General features: G+C 48.0%; 1 protein-coding gene across 37 annotated transcripts in view; it reads left to right on the forward strand.

Moving 5' to 3' along the window:
* Positions 1-17,855, forward strand: part of TCF7L2 (transcription factor 7 like 2) — a 196,671-nt gene extending 178,816 nt beyond the window's left edge. For 5 of the 37 annotated variants that reach the window (XM_027595724.2, XM_027595760.2, XM_027595769.2 and 2 more), the window contains 5 exons: positions 2,028-2,153; positions 2,662-2,821; positions 3,092-3,199; positions 8,099-8,147; positions 15,706-15,934. In XM_027595724.2, the coding sequence (XP_027451525.1) occupies positions 2,028-2,153; positions 2,662-2,821; positions 3,092-3,199; positions 8,099-8,147; positions 15,706-15,785 (523 nt within the window). In that variant the 3' untranslated portion in view covers positions 15,786-15,934. Of the gene's footprint in view, positions 1-2,012; positions 2,154-2,661; positions 2,822-3,091; positions 3,200-8,098; positions 8,152-8,732; positions 8,784-10,030; positions 10,104-10,612; positions 10,718-10,763; positions 10,838-14,260; positions 14,266-15,705 lie in introns of those variants that run through there. The other 32 variants (XM_027595527.2, XM_027595534.2, XM_027595625.2 and 29 more) reach the window with 18 other exon arrangements.
* The last annotated feature ends 5,238 nt before the right edge of the window (positions 17,856-23,093 follow it).

Below are 23,093 nucleotides of genomic sequence, written 5' to 3' on the forward strand. Positions count from 1 at the left end.
ACATATTCTCATTCAGCAAGAAGAGAACATATGTATTTGAGGAATGTCAAGCCTTTAAAATTCACAGTAAAAGCTGCCACTCCACCCACCGCTTCACCCAGGGGCTTCCAAGAACACATGTTCTTAACTTATGTTTCCTCAGAGGCCCTCATGCAGTGGAAGGAACGGGGTGTAACATGGGAGTCCAAGTGCCTTCCGAGGGCTTGCTTTTCATTTTCTCAGGGAAAGGGAATGGAGGTTGTTTGCTTGTTTTTTCCTTTCTCTTTTTCTCTTAGACTCTTTCTCTCCCTCCCTCCCTTTCATATATCCTAAAGGACTTACATGGTTCTTACTAAAAAATCATGTCATCGTTACCAAACTTTGATACTGGCTTAAATTTGTAAAAGGCAGTGGTGGGAAAGGGCCACATCAGGATGGAATTTCTGAGTCAAATGTCCCCACGGTGCATCTGGGCCCCTTCAGAAATCTGCCTTGTGCATTGGTATTTTCTCCGTTGATCTACACAGATTCAGTTAGTTCATTTTTTTTGCTTGTTTACCGTTTTTCAAATTAACATTTGCTACGTTATTTGGGTCAAATGGAAACTGTTTTCATCTCCAGTCCACATAAGGAAAAAGAACCTTGTGAATGCAGGATTCTCTTGAAATCACCATCTCGATAAACTCTTACTTGCACTTCCAGTGCCTACCAGAATTGGCTGCCCGTAGAGCAGGTCTTCATTCTCTGGATGCTCTGCGGGACTGTTTTGGTTTGGATTTATTAAGAAAGCATCAACTGCTTGATCTGGTTCTCCTTCCCCCGAACAGCGCTCCACTTGCTTACTTGCCCAACCTGGACAGGTTGGAGCCTGGAGGCCGCCATTTTGTTTTCTCTCGGGGTTCTCCCCTTTTCTCCCCTCACCCTACTATTCTGTATGGTAGTATATGTTCTTTTAAGAAGGGTGATTCTTCTAACCCTTTACAACTCATGGCAACTCCAAGCATATCAGAAAACGTGAAAGCTGTCTGATCCAGTTGTCACTTCACATGTGGGCCAAGATGGGCATTTCAAAATTACCTCTTTATGTTCTGGTGCGTTTGCATGGTAGGGAAATGCTAATTCAGGGCCCAAGGGGGGTTTTCAAAGAACTTCCTTAAAAATGGACAGTATTAGAGGAGGAAACAACCTTGACTCATAGAGTTACCACTTGGATAATCATTTAGAAGGCCTTTGAAGGCATAGGCAACCTATTAAGTAAACGTAATTTAGGAATCCTAGAATTACAGAGCAGGAGAGGGTATACACATCCGAATTTAAAGCTCCATTTATGTGTGTGTATAAAATACAGCTTTTTTTTTTTTTTTCATCTTTCCGTAAGAGGGTATAAGCTTATTCAAAATATCTGTGGCTTATGATGAGACCCAGATAGGAAGTATTTGGATTTTCCCCATCTTTCTGCCTCACTTTCTCTCATTCCTGTCAAAACGGTGGGGCACATCAGCAAAAGAAAAAGAAAAATTTTATTGTACTCCATCAACAGAATATGGCCTAATGAGGCATGCACGGCATTGTCAAAAATGTGTACTTCAACCACGTTAATATTTTATTTAGCTGTCAATATGCAACAATAGATTTCACCTTTCATTCTAGAGCTGATTAGGACTTAGGAAATTGTCTTCTTAGATGCCACTAATAATGCTTCAAAAAACAACTGGACGTGTGATTTCCAGCAGGTAGTCTGAGCCTACTTTTCCACCCAAGTACATCCGTTGTATTTGTCTTTTGCTAAAGATGTGAAAAATCATAATGTCTCTTGTCAGTAGCAATAATGAAGGGGAAGATTGGCTTTAATGACATTATGAGAATCATTATGTTTAATTTATCGCTAATTAATGCTGACAGGTTTCATATGCCTTGGGTTGCTTTCATGTGAGTGTTACGTGCTGGGTTTTTTGTTTTGTTTTGTTTTGTTTTTTAATTGCGTGTACACATCCCTCCCCATTCATTCATTTTGATTCTGACGATTTACACAGCTTCCTGTCTTCCAGGTTCCCTCCCCATATGGTCCCACCACATCACACTCTACATACGACCGGCATCCCCCACCCGGCCATAGTCACGCCAACAGTCAAACAGGAGTCCTCCCAGAGTGATGTCGGCTCACTCCACAGCTCGTGAGTGTCGCTCTTTCGGTCGCTTTCTCTTCCACCATCTTGTCCAGCCCGCTGTTGATGCCTTGGCTGCTGGGTGGTGGCCCTGCCCGTGGTTGGCCATGGTGCGTGTGCCTCGGGGTGTACCTGTGTCCTTGGACAGACTGGGATTTGCAGCTGTGTCCCTGTCCCTAATCCATGACGGAACATTAGGAGGTCTGTCCCGGGAACACGAGAGACACTGGCCTAGGGAATCGTCCACACTGTGCTTTTCCCCTCTGGCTTGGGAAAATGGTGTGTCTGGGACACTCAAGGAGGTGATTACAAAATCTTTTTCTTCCCCCACACCCTCGCTACGATGTTTTTGTTCCGTTTTCCAGGGTGTGGAGGAGACCCAAAGTGGAAGCGTGCTTCTCATTCAGAACTGCTAGGTTTGGGTGTTGAGCAGCCGGGGAGCTGGGTGCTCTGCTGGGGAGGAAGTGGGACCTTGCAGTTGTTTATGGGGTTGTGTCTCTATTCTGTCTATATCCAGAAAGCATCAGGACTCCAAAAAGGAAGAAGAAAAGAAGAAGCCCCACATAAAGAAACCTCTTAACGCATTCATGTTGTATATGAAGGAAATGAGGGCAAAGGTCGTGGCTGAGTGCACGTTGAAAGAAAGTGCGGCCATCAATCAGATCCTGGGGCGAAGGGTAGGTCTCTCCCTCACTGGGAAGAGGGGGTGGCATGGCACGGTAGCCCCGTCCCTTCAGTCACGTGCTGACTTCTTCAGTGGCCTTCATGGAGGCATGACCAGAAAGACCTTCTCCACACCCGCCGCCATCCTCTCGCCCAGAGAGAGAGCCAGGGAGGGAGCTGACAGATGAGGTTTTGCGTGCCAGGACCCTGCCGAGCAGACCCATCTCTCAGCCCCGGCCACAGGGTAGTTCGTGATGTTTTGCCTGCCTCTGTGTCCCCTCCAGTGGCACGCACTGTCCAGAGAAGAGCAAGCGAAGTACTACGAGCTGGCCCGGAAGGAGCGACAGCTTCACATGCAGCTGTACCCTGGCTGGTCTGCGCGGGATAACTATGTAGGTGTTCATTTTTCTCAGAACTAGAGTCTGTAGAGGTGTGTTGGGGGTTCCCCTGCCCAAAGGGCATGCTACCTGCCACCTGGAATCGGGCCTCAGAACCGTACCGTCTGCCCACTGCTGGGACCAGGGGCAACCTGTCCGAGCACCAGACTGGGGGGCGGGGGTTCTTGTCATGGCTTCCAGTATGGCTCCATCAGCAGGCCAGAGTTCTTCAAGGAGGAGGGAGGAGGCCAGTGTTCCATTGTTCCAGCCCAGGACCGTGGGATTGACTTGGGGGCTGTCCACACCTTCTTGCCCAGGTCTTTGTAAAGACAAGGCTCTAGGATATGCCTCAGGGGGCTTCTGTGCTTCTCAGCAGGGGTCCCATGGGTCCTGACAGGGCAGGCCTCGGTGGAGAGAGTTTAATTCCTCCCAGGCCTTCCAGCAGCGCCTTGGCCCTTAAGAGGGAGAAAAGGAGCAGTTGCCCTACGCTGTGGTGCAGGACAAGTTGGAAAAGCTAGTTCCTGCCGAGTGAGAGGGGCACGGGGGGAGGACCCCTGCAGGCAACTAGGGGTAGTCTTCCTCTGGTGGGGCGCAGGAAGTGCCCTGGGGCCCCGGAAGGGTCGGCAAAGGGTCTGCGCGGCGTGAGGTGTCTTCCTGGGCTCTGTGTTGACTACAGGATTTGCCTAATTTCCTTCCTGGGGTTTTAGGAAGCACGGCAGGATTGTTGCTTTCACTAATCACAGTGGCCGTGACACCCAGCATTCCTGCCCTCTCCCGACCTTGCTCTCCTCAGGAGACCCCTGTCTCCTCTCCCTGTCATTTCTTGTTCACATTTTGCCCCACAGCCTTCTGGGCTGGCTCTCCTCTCTGTGGATGAGCTGTCTCTTACTTCACCTGGTACTTTGATTCCATGGCACTGCGTTTTATAAAGTGATTTTTAACCATTCGCTCTCTAGGGTGGTGAAGGCAAAACTCGCCTTGATACCAGCAGTGGGCTTCTCCCGTCTCTGGTCAGTGGCGTGGAGCCCCGCCCGCGCTCCTGACCCAGCTCTCCTGTGCACGGCATCGTGGTGATGGCGCTCTCTGTATGCGGGCCGAGATCAGTTCAGTTAGTGCTGGTGCTGAATGTGCTGTGGGGCTTCAGAGTTAAATCAGGCACGTCGACTCCCAAAACTTACCTGCCATCAGGGAGCCGCGGAAGGCGCGGGAATCGGTGGGTCCCGGGCGGATGCCGCCTTTGCCGGCTCTCGCTCTTTCTCGTACCTGTCAACCTGTGCGTGCCAGTGTGCCCTTCCCTGTGCAGAGACGGGGGTGCGGAGAACACAGACTGCTGGGCTTCACCCCCGCGTCTTCATCTCTGCCCCCAGCCGCCTCCCTCTGGGTCCCAGTGGCCTTGGCTGGTGGCACGAGGCTCTGGTCCTCCTGGGAGTTGAAACAGGAATCAGTGCTGGTACCTGTCACCGGAATGTTCGCTCTGGTCAGGGCCCTTGTCACTCACGGATGGGCACGCACCGGGTCTGAGCTGCTTGGGACCTTTCCATTGGTCCTCAGCATGTGTGCCGTGGGGAAGCCTTTCTTCTGGAGCGGACAGGAAGACGATGAGAAAGTGAATGCTCTCCCACAGGCTTGCTGCTAACCTCCCCCCGCCCCCCACCGACCTCGAGGTGGAGATTTCCAGCAGCAGGCCAGCTCTGGGGCCTCTGCGTGCACAGCCATCTCATTTCAGGACACTCTTTTCCTGGTGTCGGGTCAGAAGCTCTTAGAGTTTACCTCCACCTTCTACCTGCTGTAGACCTAAGTCTTTGAGTGATCTAGAATGGTACCACAGAGAGGAATTCTGCTCCACTATAGATATCATATATCCCCAACAGACACGGGGGTCACGGGAGGGCCTTCATGGACAGCTTTGCAGGATGTGTACCGCACAACTCTAGGGAGTGCCATTTACCCTATGGTCTATGTGTATGGTGCCCTCTGGAGTTGTGCAGGGGGAGATCTCCACAGAGATACAAGGCCAACTTTGTGATAGCTTCAAAAGAATGCTGCCATTGACTTGCCTGGGAGTCAGTTAGACAGGCATTGCCCCGGGCTTTTTGTGAAGTGCTTTCTAGGTTTTAGAAGGTCCACGAGGCACTTAAAGTGACTTTGGCTCAGCTTCACATTCAGGAGAAGCTCAGTATAATAGGGGAACCTCTGACAAGACTTGAGAGAAAGTTTAGAGGTAGATCGAGATTTAGGACTGAAGGAACTTTATCTCTTATACAGGGTACTTTCTGACTCCTGTCACCATGGCTCCTTACACATGAGTGTGAACACACACACGCGCTCCTCCCTCCCTTCTTCCCTCCCTTTTGTGCCCCAGGATACGGTCTGTGGAGCAAGGGTCAGAGTTCAAGGTCTTACGGGTTTGACTGTGGTGGAACTTGTCGGGTTTGGGGATTTTTCTTAGCTGACTCGACATAAGAGTTTCTGTACATTACTTTGGTCGTTGTAGAGTCCAAAAGGTTCTTCTGGGAAAAGTTTTCTGAGCTGACTTCATGCCTCTTTCATGTTCCTGCTTTTCCAGTCAAGTGGTAATGGAAGCCTTAGCAAAATAGAATTGAATAAAACAATCACCTTTGGGTTGTTGGACTTGGCACCTTCTGGGGGCACAGGAGAAAACAGTTTGGTCCCGTCCCGTAGTGCTGTCTAACCCCTGGCATTGTATTAGAACACTGTTGCCTTTCCAGCTCTTCCAGATTAGATAAAGGACACAAATCCTAAGCCATTGCTCATCTTGAATTCCCCACCCCCCACCTCCGTATTTAGGCTTTTTCTTCTGTTACATCTAAGAAGATAACGGGGTGGCTGTGCGCCCTTGAGACATATGTCCCTCTTCACTAAAGAATGTTTATTAAGCTTCTTCTTGTCTTTTTCTGATTAAAACATAGTCCCTGTCCTTTAGAAGCCTTCAGTTTAAATAAGCCTTTCCTCAGTCATGAACATCTCAGTTAGATATCCTAAACTGACAGCTTCCCATGGGGACTGGAACTTTCGACTTGCCTTTCAGAACATATTGAGGGCGATGGGAAATGGGTGAGCACTGTATTAAACCAGAGGGGACTGAGAATCCGTTGGGTGTGTGGATGCCAACACTGCCCAGAGTCACCACGGTTTTCTGTGCCCAGCTGAGTGTTCACTCAGGCTCCTAAATTGAAACTAGCCCCTCCTGCCTTTTCCAAGATGGCCAGGCAGCGCATTGCTGCTCCCCTAGGAGAGGCACAGACGTGAAGATGGGCTGCCAAGGCTCACAAGAAGGCCCCATGAGCTCCTTTTATTTTCTTATTTTTACCTTGTTTACCAGGGCCCGCCTGGGTGGCTCAGTCGGATAAGTGTCCGATTCCTGGTTTCCACTGAGGGCGTGATCTCAGAGTCGTGAGATCGAGCCCCACATTGGGCTCTGCGCTCAGCGGGGAGTCTGCTGGGAGATCCTCTCTCTTTCTGCCCCTTCTCCCACTCACACGCGTGCATGGTTAGGCACACTCTCTCCAATAAATAAATACAAAATCTTTAGATTGTTTATCGAGGAATATAGTATGTATCACAATGTTGCAAACTCAAGGCCAAGACAAACTTCCCAAATGGTATGGGCCCCTAGATGTGAGAGAAAAGAGGGGCTTTCTGAGACAGGTGGCTTGCAGCCCTTGGATGGAGCTAAAACCATGTCTTCTCCACCTTGAGGTTCTCCTTACAGGGCCTTATGGGTTGTCAAGTTGACCCCCGTCACTGTTGGTTTTTCCCTTCCGGAGTTGATGTCAACATACCATGAGAACTTTAGGCAGAGGCGATATTTAGATGTTCGGAAACAGATAGACATGTAGGCCAGTCCTTTTGTTTGTATCATTTCATACGTACCCAGCATCTGACCCCGATGGATAAGACCAGCACTGACAAGCTGAGAGAGAACTAGTTTCAGATCTGCGGGGATGCAGTCAGCTCTACAGAGCTCGTCTCTGTTCCCATGCCACATCCCAGCCACAAGCAGACAGTAAAGGTACGAGGTTGGAGAATGTGAATGACCCCATGCGATCCATCCCCTGTAATCAATTAAAAACCTTCCTGGGAGAGCAAGGGATTAAATATGCAGGTCGCACAGCCTAGGAGGTAAGGGCTGTGGAGCCAAGACCTCCTGAGTTCCCATCCTGGCCCCAGCATTTGGAGCTGTGTGGTGTCAGGGAAGTCACATAACCCCTCTGTGCCTGAGTTTCCTCCTCTGTAGAATTGGAATGGTGATAGTCCCTGTTGTATAGGATTGTGTGAGGGAAAAACGCGTCAATATGCATGGCGCACCTAGAGTCATGCCTGGCGCATAGTATGTGCTCAGTAAATGTTAGCTGTTGTTACTAGTAAAGCCCCAGTTAAAGCTTTTGGTTTTTGATTGAGTAGGAGGGCCTTGTGGCCTTTAATAAGGAAGAGATTTGCATGGAGCAAGGCGGGGGGTGGCTTTCTTAGTCCACATGGCCATGTCCACAGTCATTTGACACTTGGCTCTGGGCTCTTGGGCCACTCCCAGCCCTGTCTCTCCACACCTCCCTAAATATTCCTTCATCAGTTCTCTTCTCCCCTTTGTGGAATCAGATGCTCTGGGTCAGGTTTGAGGATGGACAGAGGTGTGTGGGAAAAGAGGTCTTTCCTTCACCCCCTGCTGACCCCTTCTCTTCCCCTTGCTGAGTGTGTGCCCCTCTAGCTGAAGCACAACTGAAGGGCATTTGGATTAAAAGGGGGGGGGAGTCAAAAACACCGTGGGAGCCATGGGTGTGGACGGAGACAGAGGAGTGCTCCCCTCCTCCAGCCTTCTCCTCTCCAGGTGAGCCCAGACGCCCTCCTCCCGTCTGTTTCCTGCAATAATTCCTCGTGTTTCATCTGTTCGTCTAGGGGAAGAAGAAGAAGAGGAAAAGGGACAAGCAGCCCGGAGAGACCAATGGTAAGTTAGACTAAGGAGGAAGGAGGAAGGAGCGGTACTATGAGGACCACTCTTTGACCTTAGATTTCTGTCTGGGGGAGGCAGGAGAAATTCAAGGCCAGGACATTGTGGGGGAACCCATCTTAGCCAGCCTTCTTGTGTATGCATTTTAATTAATTGCTTCATGACTGCCCTTTTGAAGCTAGTAACATTCATTGTTGCATGAAAAGCACATTGTAATTCTAGTGGAATGTGTTTTTAAATAACCGCAGAGCCTGTAACGGGAGGGTGGTAGGCATGCCTATGCGGGATTTATGCAGTCTGCTTATTTTGTCTACGTCTGTAGGGATGAGGAAGGGGCCGGGGGGGGAGTAGGCGGGGTGTGTGTGAGTGTTTGATATTAACTGGGCTGTTCCTGAATGTTCTGATGCATGCCTTTACAGTGGTAAATTGCACCCAATTTAAATTAAGGAGGTTTGTCATTCTCTAGGAGAAATTAGAAATACTGCATAGGCAATATCAGAAGGTCCCCTTGGAGAAGGCCAGGCTTTTACAAACGACAACAAAAATTTTGAAGGCTTTGTATAATTTGTTCTTTTTTTTCAGAACACAGCGAATGTTTCCTAAATCCTTGCCTTTCACTTCCTCCGATTACAGGTGCTAATGTCATTTTGAGTCATTAAAATAGTCGATAAACTGTTTTTTTAATTTTTCTTGCCATTATAGTTTTATTAACATTAAACACGTATGACATTTGAACATCCTTTAAAATGACCATCTACACGGTTTCGTATGTTTCGGTAGATTTTTTTTTTTCAGTTGTTTTTGTTTTTTTTTTTTTTTTAATTTGATTTAACTTTCGCTTTGTTTATTTATTTATTTATTTTTCCCATAACAGTTGTTTAAGCAGTGATGACAGTGACTTAGTGTTGAACTAACTGTGCAAATTGAATATGCAGTATTTCTTTAAAAGAGACTGGTTAAAAAAAAAAGAAGCAAAAACCAACCAAAATGGAAGGAATTCAGTAATAAACCTCCTTAATCTAATGGCATTTTCCGTTGCTCCCACTAAGTTTTCTCACGCAAGCATGCATTCGCAGTATGATTATTTTCTCCTTCGCTTTTTTTTTATTTTAGTTTTTTTCTTCCTTTTGCTTTCCTGCTCCTAATTTGCAAATCCACTAGCATTTTACTGACTGTACCTGCTTAAAAGCTGCTATGAGCTTCTGACTAACCCTGACCAGCTCATTCACACTGCCTGTTCACCTTCATCTGTTCTTCTGTTAGTAGTCATGAAAATCGGTTAAAAAAAAAAAAAGAAAAGAAAAACATTTCAAAAGCTGCAATATCCCAGTACCACAACCCCCTTTTCTTTCTTTATTTCTTTCTGTTTTGTTTCATTTTGTTCTGTTTTTATTTGTAGTTTTTTTTTCTTTTTTAAACTGTTGTACTCTGAGAAGAAAAAAGCATGTTACAAACTTAATTCCCTCCTTCGCTTTATTTTCTTCTTTAAGAAAAACAAACTGAGAGAGCTAGAAAAAAAAAAAAGCAGAACCAAAAGAAGAAAAATATTATTTCAAAATTTAGTTTTTTCAGTATCTGACTTCCCTTTATCCACTCAAAACGAATCGGAGAGACAGTCCTTAAAGAAGGGATACTGCAGCTTTATTTGCAACAGCTAATTTCACCCGTTGAATAAGAATGTGATTTTTTTCCTTTTTTTTTTTTTTAATTAAAGAAAGTTAAAAAATCGAAAGTCAATATTTTGTAATTAGTAACCAGGTCATTGATTTATTCCCTTTTTTATTTTTATTTTTTTCTTATTTGTATCTTTCTCTCCCCCCCTCCCCCCCTCTCTCTCTCCCACGTCCTCCTCTGCTCGCATCTCTCTTGAACTCATTCAGACCTGAGCGCTCCTAAGAAATGCCGAGCGCGCTTTGGCCTTGATCAACAGAATAACTGGTGCGGCCCTTGCAGGTGTGTATAGATTTCCCAGATTCGCTGTGCTGGTCTGCAGCTGGTCTATTCGGTCCTTTCCCCCCTCCTTCTCTGGCCTGTTGCTTTGTAGCTCTGTGTGTGGATCTTAGGAGACATGAGGGTGCGGGACACTGCTCTGTGAGGGACGTGCTTGTTCTCCCCGCTGCTGCTAGCCAAAATGCCACTGTAAAACAGCATCATTCGTGCCTCCTCGGGTCAGCGACAGCCAACCCCAGCGCGCCCCCTCCCAGGGAACGTTGCCTGCCAGCCCCCTTCCTCCTGACCACCCAGGATGGGGCTCAGTGACATCCATCGTAACCCTGGCCTAGGTAGAAGCAAACAACAGCGTCACCTTTTCCCTTCCTCCTCTCTTCTATTTTTTAATTTATTTTTCCTTGTTGTTTTTTGGTTTCTGGTTGTTGTTTTTTGTTTTGTTTTGTTTTGTTTTGTTTTTTGGTGCGTGTTTTATCGTTTTGTTTTATTTATTTATTTTTTCTTTTGCCTCATAGAAGTCTTTTCCTTTCATGTCCTTGGTGAGGGAAGACGATCATAGACAGCTGAGGTCATAGAGAAGACAAGTGAGCAGTAGCTGAGATTTCACATCCAACTGAGCATGACCCACCATTGTGTTGTATTTTTTGTGTTTACTTATGCTAACAGATGCAAATACTCCAAAGAAGTGTCGGGCACTGTTCGGGCTTGACCGACAGACTTTATGGTGCAAACCGTGCAGGTATATGACCACTGTGAGGCCTTTGGGAAAATCAAAGCACTCTGTCCTTCTGCTACCTTAGTGTGTTGATGTATTTTGACCTCGTTCCCATCCACTTCCCTACCGGCATCAATGACTAATGATCCTCATCCTTCAAAATTTCCTTGCTAATTTTATGCCATATCCTCTCCCCACTTTCTCTTTCTCTCTTTCCCCCTTGCTCTTCCGAGTAACATATCCAGATCCCCGGTGGTAGGACGGAGACCACACCCTTAACAGACCAGGACGGGCACTTACCCTTTTGCTTTGCAAGCCAGCATCCTGGAACGGGCCCGGTCTGTGGCATATATGCTGAGCCTAGATAGAACCACCATTTCCAAAGGTTTGAATGAGCTAAAAAAAAAAAAACTTGGCAGCAAGGGCCATTCCCACGTACTGGAGAGTCAAGACACTTGGAGAAGGGCTCTGGGGCAGGCGTTTTTTGGTTCTGTTCTGTTTTGTTTTTCTTTTATGTTGATAAACCACATGTCTCTGGACAGAGGAGCCCGGTTAGCTGACATTGTTTTACAGTGCTGAAAAGAAGCGTGGCATTGAACGGCATGCACCAGCTGAAGGGCTACAAGCAATGAGTCATGCAGTCCTGTACTGCAGCGTTGCTAGCCTGCGGAATTACACATATATATATTGCATATGTTTAGAGAGAGAGCGAGCGAGCGAGAGAGCATTGCTTCCAAAATGAACTAGAAGAGTCCAAATTGAACACCCGCGTTCCACGTGCAGGTTTCCATCCAACCTGTAATTTCAGGGAAGCCGTAGGTACTTCCTTCTTGGTGGAGGGATACCGACTCTTTCCTGTCTCATTTCCTTTCCTTTAATGACCACCTTTGGTTAAATTTGTTGTTTCTTTGTTCTGATACAAGCAGTCTTTGAATTTGGAATATTATGATGGTAGGTATCTCAACACCCCCAAACACACCTCCCTGTTTGTAGTGCCTCCCTGTCACGTGTCCCTCTCCTTCATGCCTTTGCCGTGTGTTCCGTGTTTAGACATTAGATCAGATGTCCATCCCATCATGTGCATGCCCACGAGTCTCCTGTGTCTCTTACCCTCCCCCTGGTGCCTTATGAGGGATTGGCCAAGTGCCTCAAGTTGGCCAGACGTTGAGGGGAGAGAGGGCCTGAGCATCTTTGTTGAGGGAGAACTCAACAGACAGCCCTCTCTGCCCATTGAGTGAGGGTTCCAGGCCTGGAGAGATATCCTCCAGTCAGTCGTTCATTCTGTGAGATGGCCGTGTTCACGGAGGTGACAGATATCCTTTCGGCACAATCCCGGGGTCTTCTCTGTGCCACAGAAAAGAGTTTCATGAGGAGGTAGATGAAGAATGTTAGGGATTTAAGTAGGCCTACCCAGGGAGGACAGGTCTAGGCAGTGAGTTTGTGGCAGAATCTCCTCCATGCTGAGGAGGAAGATGATCAGCTGCAGAATACCATGGGGAAGGATTTCGCTAATCACAGGGCTCACTCCTGAGCAGGTTCCTCATGATCTCTAGAAATGTATGGCTGAGACCATTGTGGCCACCTCGCAATATGGTGTGTTGCCGGATTTGTGTCTATTTTATTTGTGTGTGTGGGTGGGGGGTGAGTGGTGGTTTATGAACGTCCCCCTTTTTTTTTTGTTTCGGAAGCATTTGCTTCAAGTTAGACTTGACATTTTTTTTTTTCCCCTGAAAGTTACCATTCCTAACATTGACGGGGACGGACGTCCCCTTCTCAGACACAGCCTGCACCTTGTTTAAAGCCAGGGTATGGGATCTGCCTCAGAGGCCAGAAGTTTCATGACATTTTTACAAAAAACAAGAGCAAAAACCAAAATCTTTGTAGCTGCTTCATAAGCACGATTTTCAAAAAGCACAGCTCTGAGGGGCCAGCTGTCAGCATGGCGGGCTCGTGTCCCTCATCATTCCTCAGCGTCCTTCCCACCTTGACACCATTAGAATGTTCCTGGTGGCCACTTTGCTTCTTCGGCGGGGGGGGGGGGTGTTTCTCAGACCCTGAAAGCATCAGCAGATGCATTTTAGCTCACTGAAGGGTATAATTCCAAAACAGGATCAGGAAGAACCCTTAGTTTTCCTTTCAGAATAAATCCATGAGAAGCTAAAAGTGGAATTTTCAGGGGCCACCCCTTGGTTGGAAATGGAGCCTGGGAGGGGGAGGGTAAGCAGATGGGTTTTGCCCCTTTTTTCCTCAACTTTTCCTCTTTGCCAGGATTTGGCTTGGTGCTAAATCAATAGGACACAATGTGCTTTAAAAAGAAAGGCAAGCAGTTACACAATGAGGCATTTTCCAGCCCGTCAGGAGTGTGTGTTCCAACTGCCTTTTGCCCAGCCACCTGTTAGAAGGAGTGTCTTGCTGTCCTTCATAGTCTTCGTGTCCCGTGTTCAGAAGGCTCCCACTCATCCCCTCGAAGTGGAAACCTCCGTGTCATCAGGAGGGCGGGCGGGTGACGGAGCGGCACATGCGCTCCTAGCCAATCAGGACTCCTTGCTCGCTACAAAGGGTTTCTAATTTTATTTGACATTTGAGGACATTTTAACAAGATTCTGTTTTGAGCCCACCAAGTTGCTTTCCCATCTTTTTACTCTGCCCTAATATAGCATGGAATGCTGCTTGCCGTCACCCCCTGTTCTCTTGCTTCTCCTTTCCTCTCCCCTCCTCCCTCTCTCCTTTGTCCTTGTCACTCTCTCACTTTTGCTTATGCCCCGCCCCCATCCCCACCCCTCCCTTCTCCCATTTTTTAAAATGCATGGACATCTTAGTTTTTTAAGCATGTTTTGATCTGCAGGCTAAGGTGGTTTAAAACTCGGAGAGGCTTAATTATGTATCTTGGTTTCTGGGATGGGAGCAGAACCCACAGTCTGTTTCAGTCTATCCCAGAGGAGAAAGGGAACCTTTCCAAATTGAAGGTGAGGGGGGCTGTCCTTGCACCCCTAGAGTTCCTTTCCACCCAGTGGGTAGTCGGGTAGACCCTGAGGCCTCCCCCTGGTGGGCCTCAGCCTCTGGGAGGCAGGGAAGGCCAAGCATGTTTCCTCCCACCCGCCCTCCTGCCATCTTGCTGAGTCCACGCCCCGCGCACGGAGGGGCATGAGCAGACACCTCTGGGGCACAGACCCAAGGAGGAACTCGTTACACCTCCTTCCTTTCAAAGGCCAGTGACATCTGACCCCAGGCAGCATCTTAAACTGCTTTCCAGGAATGGGAAGCCGGCCGGCGCTTACACAGTTGTTTTTAGACAGAGTCCCATCAGCCATGGTTTTACCTGTGTTCAGGGCTCCTTAGGTCAGCACACTCCCTGTGTCTGCGTGATTTTTATTGCATGAGTCGGGTTGATTCCCAGGATCACCTTTCCTAGTAAATATCCTCCCCATCGGACTGGGATTAATAGGAGGAGAAGCTTTGAGGTCACATGCTCAATTTCTTGAATCGACTTCCCCAACCTTTGATGATGAGCAAGAGAGTCTCTGAAATTCTCATTCCTATGTCTTATGCAAACGGGAAATGTAGAGGGGAGATTCTGGTTTGGGTGCAGGGCAAACTTAGTCCTTCCGGCTTAAACACTGATCACCGTAACCCGACCCCACCAGTTCCGTGCCGTGATCTCCCACCCCCCCACCCCCGCACTTCTTCTTTGTCGTCACTTCCTTGTGACACGCTGCGCCCTCCATTCACGGCCTCGGCAGAGTGACCAGGACAGGGTGCCCCTCCAACCCATCCTCGCTGTCTCTCCTTCCAGCCTTCTCACTCTGGGGTGGGGGAGGGGAAGACCCCAAATCTTTAAAAAAAAAAAAATCAAGTTTGAATCATAATTTAATCCACAACCTGCAGGCCATACAACCAGTTATTCTTGTTCCTTTGGATCATTTTCTGTTTTTCTTATTCTTCCCCCTCCCCCACCTTTGTTTATCCTCTTCTACCTGTTTTTGGTGGTTTTTTTGTTTTTGTTTTCGTTTTATTTTTTGTTTTTGTTTTGTTTTTAAATTTCTTTTGTTTTATTTTTGTTTCCCCCCTTATCCCCTCCCCTTCTCACCTGATTCTGACCTCTCTTGATTTGGTGTGGTTCTTAACAGACAAAGCCCGAAAGCTCTCTGGGCGCCGGCAGCCTGGCGGTGGTGGTGGTGGCGGTGGTGGTGGCGGTGGTGGCGGTGGTGGCGGTGGCGGTGGTGGCGGTGGTGGTGGTGGTGGCGGTCGCGGCGGCGGTGGCGTTGGTGGTGGCGGCGGCGGCGGTGTGGGTGTGAAAACCTCTAAGCCCCTTGTTAGCACTGCCTTCAGCTCTGTGGGTGGGCTCAACGGTCAGCATTTTGAGAATTTCATACGGACAGGCGGCGCCTGGGGAAGGAGCTCCCTTTCTCTTACACACACACACACACACGCACGCACGCACGCACGCACGCACGCCACTGGGAGTAGGGTGCTAGCGGCGGGAATGCAGGGGAGATGTGATGGGCAAGCCAGGGAGTGTCTAAGCCGAAAGAGAACACACTTCGCAGTTGATCTCGGCGTGGACGCAGCCACTTTGCGGCAAACAGGCGCTGCCTCCTGCAGTTGGCTCCCTGGTACCGGGGCTGGGCTGGGGTCGCGGGCGTGTAGCGGGGCCGGGTTGGGCGGGGGGAGCAGGTAGGTAGGGGGCTGGGCCTCGACTCCCACGCCGTGGTTCGGCCCGGCAGGCTTAGATGGGGCGGCGGGGGCACAGCCAAGTGAGCGCGGCCCCCTGGCCACGGGGCGTGCGGGCTCTGGGGGCAGAGGGGACTTCAGCGCGCCTCTGAGCAGTAGGTAACTCTCTCCCTCGGCATCTCTGCCCTTTATTCACAGATAACTCTCTCCCCCTGTTTCTAGGAGAAAAAAAAAGTGCGTTCGCTACATACAAGGTGAAGGCAGCTGCCTCAGTCCACCCTCTTCAGATGGAAGCTTACTAGACTCGCCTCCTCCCTCCCCCAACCTGCTAGGCTCCCCCCCCCAAGACGCCAAGTCACAGACTGAGCAGACCCAGCCTCTCTCGCTGACCCTGAAGCCCGACCCCCTGGCCCACCTGTCCATGATGCCTCCGCCGCCCGCCCTCCTGCTTGCCGAGGCCGCCCCCGGCAAGGCCCCCGCCCTCTGTCCCAACGGGGCCCTGGACCTGCCTCCCGCCGCTTTGCAGCCGCCCGTCATGCCCTCGTCCTCTCTCGCACAGCCGTCGACATCTTCCTTACATTCCCACAGCTCTCTGGCCGGGACCCAGCCCCAGCCGCTGTCCCTCGTGACCAAGTCTTTAGAATAGCTTTAGCTTCGTTAGCCACCCCCACTTTGGTTTGCGTAGTGTTGCGGTTTTCTTCGCTTTTCTTTGTACCCCCCCACCCCCACCCCCTTGGAAAGGTTTTGTTTTGTACTCTTTTAATTTTGTGCCACGTGGCTACATTAGTTGATGTTTATGGAGTTCATTGGTCAATATTTGACCCATTCTTATTTCAATTTCTCCTTTTAAATATGTAGATGAGAGAAGAACCTCATGATTCTACCAAAATTTTTATCAACAGCTGTTTAAAGTCTTTGTAGCGTTTAAAAAATATATATATATACATAACTGTTATGTAGTTCGGATAGCTTAGTTTTAAAAGACTGATTAAAAAACAAAAAGGAAAAAAAAAGAAGCAATTTTGAAGCAGCCCTCCAGAAGGAGTTGGTTCTGTATTATTTGTATTAAATACGAGCTTGCGAACCAATCATTTTACATCTGGTTTTTAAACCATAAGGGCACAACGAATGCAGTGCCATATTCCTTTTTTTTTTTTCTCTGTGTGAAACAACTTTAATTGTGATGTTACTTGTTATTGTTTAAATGTACAGAAACAAAGGGTTAAATGTGTTAATATACCTTGTTCCATGGTGTTGTTCTTTTTGGGGGGGGGGGGGTTCTACTCAACAATTAATGGAATCACAACGCTGTTGGACCAGTAGTATTTATTGCTTTAGAGATTGCTCGTCGAACCTGTACGTTGTCCCTTTTAAGATATGTTTTCCTTTTTCTTGAAACTGTATAAAGTTTTTTTTCCCTTAGCATAAGCATCTTATATATAACAACTCATTTGTACAAGGTTTTTAAGTTTATATATAAAATGTGTATATATATTTTTTTGTTTCTCTTTTTGACTTTTTTTTTTTTTTTTGGCTGTATGAAACCCAGATGCCGCCAAATGGACATTACTAGTTGCATTAAAGGATCAGTAGCATTAACAAAAGTTGCTTTAAAAGCCATTATGTAAACCAAGACTTGAAAATTAGCGAGGGAATTTTAGTGACGCCGTGTAAGCAGCAGCGGGAACCACCCTGTTTCCCCTTCGAACTCAGAGTCGGCAGCTCTGTACCCTTAGGACACGGCCTGACTGTGTGCAAAACTTTATGTGCCAAAATTCTCAGTGACTTTAGCTTTCTCCCTCTTTTTGATGCTGTAATTTTTGTTCATCATGTTTTGCTGTGATGTTACATAGGTAGATTTGTATGTAGTTTTAATGTCACCTATAACAAGATGTGTTTGGTAGCAGATTGTCCAGAAAGCATTTTAAATGAAGAGGTATAAACCCTTAGGGGCCAAAAATTCTGTATATTAGATTACTCTTAAAGGAAAAACCAGCTGCCGCTTTTATGTACACGTATGACATACAAGGAGGTGGCAAACTTTACAAATAAAAAAAAAAAACCTAGGCATGTTGATGTTGCAAAATGCTGTATAAAGCTGAAACCTGTTCATTCAGTGCCATTGTAGTTGACATGAAGCGATTGTAAAACTGTCTCCAATTTTTCTCTGGTTTATTAAAATGCTAACTATAACATTTTTTGTGAATACTTTGAATGTTTCCTAACAGTTGTGATGTTACTGTTCCGTTTTATGCTCTTATTCCAATTTCATTTTTAATGGTTTGGAAGCCATTTTTGTAATGAATAAATGTTCATGCTGTACAGTATCTGTAGCATGCCGTTCTGGATTAATAAAAGCAACTTAGTATGTGCAGATCAAGGCTGGTCACTTGTTTCTGTGATTTGGATTTTCTGCCTTGGGGGAAGCCGTACCCGCCTCCTTGCGAGAGGACCGTCCTCCGGAGCTGGAACTTAAGACCAGACCACAGGGTTGGTATGGGCGGTGGGTTGGGACTTGGATATCCAAAAGTGGTCTTGCACTCTTTTCGTGGGTGGTTTCTGTGTGTTTTTTTCTTTCTCTCATTCTCGACGCCTGTTGGGCACACCTGTGTACCGAGTTAGTTCGTTTCCGAAAGCAGAGCACAGTGAGAGAGTCCCTGTCCCACTTCTGACTATAAAACAATCATCTCGTAGATGTTAGTTGGCCTTCGCTCACAGTATCCAGCTTTAGAAAGGACTGAATTCTGGTTAAGGACACTTAGTTCCCCAGGAATGGATTTAAGACACCACATTGTTCCCATTGAAGGACCACTGATGTGGAAGGATTCTGACTTCTTTCTAAGAGTCGCCCGCAGGGAGAGGTGCCAGGGTGTCGGCCTGAAAACCTTTCTCTGACCGCGAGCGGATGTTGAGTAAGAAGGTATGTAGAAAATCGGATCAAGGCGAATCACTTAGCGGCTTGTATGGAGGAAATCTTGCTGTGTGTGGGACTCAAAGTTCTGTGGCTGTACCCTGGCAAGGGTGCAAGTTCATCATCACCACCACCAACCAGGGGCCACAGTAAAGATCTTCCTGAGGTTTCCACTGCGATCATTTCTCAGGCTGATTAGGATGGATGGGTGCACGGAAATGCCCCAGCTATCCGAAAGGTCGGGTAATGTCCCTTTGCTTTGACGAAGGACCTATGTTAGCCCCTGTTTTCATGACCTGAAAGAAATCCGAAGAGGATTTTTGCTTTTACCAGAAAAAGGTGAAAAGCGAAAATAGCATTGAGTATGTGTCTTGCAGCGAGCGGGTACAGAGGCAGCGTGCCCTGGGCCGGCGGCGGTGGCCCCAGGAGCCTCACTCAGCATCTCGGCGTCCAGCTGGCAGAAGTCTGAACTGGGTCCCTGCGAGTCTGTGCTTACCTCGATTTATTTTGTGCATCCGTAAGCAGGATGTCTGATATCCTAAGATATCACACAAGGCTTAAAGGAGGTTATTTTGGGGTCTGGGAATGCTCAAAAATTTTCCATATAAATTCACGGCAATTCTTCTTCACTTTACGCCTGGATTTCTGCTTACAAAAGATTCCCTATGAACGCTCTACATTCGGATAGCGGGGGAAACCTGTGTTAGGTTCCACTTTTCTAGGACAACTGTACCTCCAAAGGACACAATTTCGATGGGCCTGGAAGCTGTTCGTGTTGTTGTTACTTAAGGCTACACAGGGTTGTCATCAAGGACTTTGAAGCTCCTTGGAAGCTGTGCTTTGCTCAAACTAGTTTTTGTTCTGTAAAAATCGCAGTATTTTGTTTTTGTTTGCTTTTGTATTCCCAGAGAGGAGTGATTCTGGTTGTCCTTCCCCATTTTATTTTGTACACTGGGCCCAGAGTGACCTTTGGAAAACACAAATTAGAACGGTATCTGTTCTTGGTGGCCGCGGGCCAAGGCATTTATGTGCCTTTTGTCCTTTAATGCTAACAGCCCCACCTGAGGTCCATATTATTACCCGCCCCCAACACGCTTTATTTTCTAAAACTGGGTTTAGAAACTCTGAGTCTGTGTCTTGTCCAAGGCTGCACAGCTAGTAGGATGGGATTTAAATTCAGATCTGACCCCAAACCGGTGCTCTTAACACTGAGTTATGCCTCCTGGTATCATTAAAATGGTCCTTCTCCCAGAGTGATGGGACAGTCCTTCTGAAGGATGGCCTTGCTTGCCCCACCTCCTCTGCCCTGCATGCTCACCCACACACTTTCCCCTCTTCTGGAAGGTTCTGTTCTGCTCCTGCAGCCCCACTTCCTGCCTGGATAACTGCCCCCTCACCTTTCAGGTCTGAGCGTCGACAGTAGTGAGTGATGTCTCCCTCCTATGGCGCTCTTCCAGCTTCTTGGTTTTCCCTCACCCACCGTCGTGTGAGCGGATGTGGCCCGAGTTAGACCACTAAGAGTGCCACCTAGCAAAATATTGAGATCTTTTGTTGAGGGGGACTGTCCTATGCGTTGTCAGATGGCCTCCTCCCTAGATGCCGTGGCACCCCCAGCACCATATGACGTCCAGCAATGTCTTCAGATATTGCCACATATCCCCCAGGGGACGAAATCATGCCCCGTCGAGAACCGCTGCCCTAGAGAACTCTCCCAAGAGGTCAGAATGTGGATTTTAAGTTCCTTGCTCTCTACTAAGGACCTGGTTCAGTGCCTGGCACGTAGAGGGTACTGGATGCATATTTGCTGAAGGAAGGAATAAGTGACATTAGCCAACTCACTCTGTGTATTTTGAGAACCAAAGGAATGGTGACTTGCCAGAGAGCTTCCAAATTTTGTGTTCTTGAACTTCCAAGGTGTCCATCGTGCCTAATCCTTTCAGCCATGCTGGAAGGTAGCTCAGTGCCCTTGTTAACAAAGGCAAAACAAAAAACAAAAAAACCTGGGTGGGAGTGGGGACGGTCCCTCTGTCATCAGCCAGCCTGAGCAAAGATCACATTTTAAAATTCAAAATATGGGTCACCAAGCCGCAAGTTTATGCCTTACCACATTCGAGCAATACTCTGGGGCTCTTCCCACCCTGACATGGGACTTCCTTTCCCCCAAGCCTGTCTTTCTCGGAAGTTCAGCTTCCAGTCTCCCAGACGCCAGGCCAAGTCCCCTTCCTTCAATACACTCTCTCGAGCTGTTTGGTTCCTTCCGACCTCAAGAGTTTATTTTCAATCGGAGCATCTTCTAATTTCATCCATCTGTGGATTTGTTGTTACTAAGAGACCCTGAGACCACATGTAGGCGCTCATAACTCTCAATCTCTGAGCCACATCACCCCTGACCTCTGATGGGACTGGCCAAACAAGGCTGCCTGTTAGGAGCGTGCATGGCTTCCTGTGGTAACAAATTAACATAAACGTGGGGACCTCAAGCAATAGCTCTCACAGCTCTGGAGGCCAGAAGTCTGGAATCCAGGTGTCGGCTGGGCATGCTCCCGTTGGAGGTTCTGGAGTCCCTTCCAGTTTCTTGTGGCTGCCTACCACCCTGCGTGTTCCTGGGCCTGTAACCACATCACTCAAATCTCTGCCTCCATCTTCACATCACTGCCTCCCGTGTGTCTGTCTGGAAACTTCCTGTCTCTCCCCTTAGAGGGATACCTGTGCTGTATTTAGGGCCCACATGGATAATCCTGGATGAGCCACTTCTTTCTAGATTCTTAGCTTAATTAAATCTTTTACCATAGAAAACAACACAGGTCCTAGGATTCGGACATGGACATTTTGGGGGGGGGTGAGGGACACCATTCAGGCCACTACAGAAGCATTGGCTACCTCTGAGAGACAGCAGAGTCTTAGCACAGAGCCCTCGAGAATGAGCTGTCGTACTGCTGTCGGTGGTGGTTTTGGACAGACCCCTGTAGAAAGTGGTTTTCCATTTCAGATGATAGAAGGCTCACTTTTTATGCTGATGATGTGGGCGCAGGTAGGGTCAGGAGGCCTTTCATCCGGATCTGGGATTTGAAGAGGACAAACCAAGGAGCAGTGGAGAGAATCCGAGCTTGGAGACTCCAGCGTCCGACTCCCACACTGTGCATCCTTGGGCAATTAATTCCGCCAGCTCTCGGAGCCTCTGTTTCTTCAGGGAACAAGTGGTGACAACAGTACTCGTTTTCACAGAATCTTATGAGGCTGGAATGCAGAGTGCCTGGAATAGTAAATCAGAGTGGTTAGTATTATTGTAAAAGTAGAAGGCCAGTGCTAGCTATTTCTTTTCCTTATTTCTCTTCGGGATTCTTGCTCTTCAAGCCCAGGCTAGAGAATGAGACACCTAGATGTGGAAGACACATCTTTGTCATAGTGTTGAGGGACCCCAGGGTGCTGTGACTCACCCATGATTATCTCACCTGAAACTTGATGGCTCCGTGAAAATAGCTTCTGCCCTTTGGGGAGCCACAGCTGTAGCTGGAGTGCTTTTTGTGGTATGGAAATGTGTTTTTAATTAAAGCCCTTTGGAAAGAAACAAAGGAATAGCCAAGAAGTCTCCTGTGAGTGGTAGCTCAAGGCAAGTGCCGGAAGCCAGGACTGGGAATCACCAAGACACAGGGCCATGGATTTGACTTTCTAAAGGACTCCCATCTGTCGTTGGCTTCTTCATCTCCCTTTTCAGATCTGGTCCAGCATTCCCAGGCGTGTGGCGATGGCAGAGGCCTGCCTGAATCCTGGCCTGGGTCTGATGGGCAGCACTGGCAAATTCTGACTCTGGACTTTGGGAATTTTTTTAAGGGTACTCAAGTGAGTACACTTGATTGAGCTGTGAGTAAGCCCACTGATTTCATTGGTTCATTCAACAGCTAATCCTTGAGCGCCCATTTGCACCAGGTACTGTTCTAGGCTCCGGCACACAAGTCTGGGTAAAGTAAGCTTGGTGTCCGTTTTCCCTCTGAGCTGAGTCCTGTACTGTCTTATAGGACAGAATCCGTAAGGAAAGGGGCCACCAACATTCCCAAGGCCTGGACAAACTGCTCATCTAGAAAGTGGCCTTATACAAGGATAGGGATGAGAAGATGTGCTAGAAACTCCACCTGTGTTTCTCATTTAATCCTCATGGGATAGAGATTGCGTTTATGTTCATTTTACAAATGTAGAGAGTGAGGCCAGGGAGGTTAAGTGGCTTCCTCAAGGCACAAACCTGGGAAACAGTGAGTCGAGGATCTGAATCCCAGCAGCCTGGCTCAGGGGCCTGCGTCGCTGAATACCGTGCCTTCCTGCTCCTTGTGAAGACATAGACCATCTGGGTAGCTGGAGAGAGACAGAGGGTGGAGCTCATTTGATTCATGGACCTTGTAAAAGACTTTTGCAAAATGAGACCGCCAGGTGTTTTCTCTCCCTGTCTGTGTGCAGGAGTTTTTTTGTTTCTGTTTTTTTTCTCATTCTGGTTTCTGTGCATATAATAACAATAAAGACAGTTGATAATTACATGGAGTGAGCTGTTTTGGACTGCGTGCTAAAATACATAGAGTCCTGGGGCACCTGGGTGGCTCAGTTGGTTAAGCGACTGCCTTCGGCTCAGGTCATGATCCCAGGGTCCTGGGATCGAGCCCCGCATCGGGCTCCCTGCTCGGCGGGAAGCCTGCTTCTCCCTCTCCCACTC

The sequence above is a fragment of the Zalophus californianus genome, chromosome 15 (assembly GCF_009762305.2).
Source record: "Zalophus californianus isolate mZalCal1 chromosome 15, mZalCal1.pri.v2, whole genome shotgun sequence".
Taxonomy (NCBI): Eukaryota; Metazoa; Chordata; class Mammalia; order Carnivora; family Otariidae; genus Zalophus; species Zalophus californianus.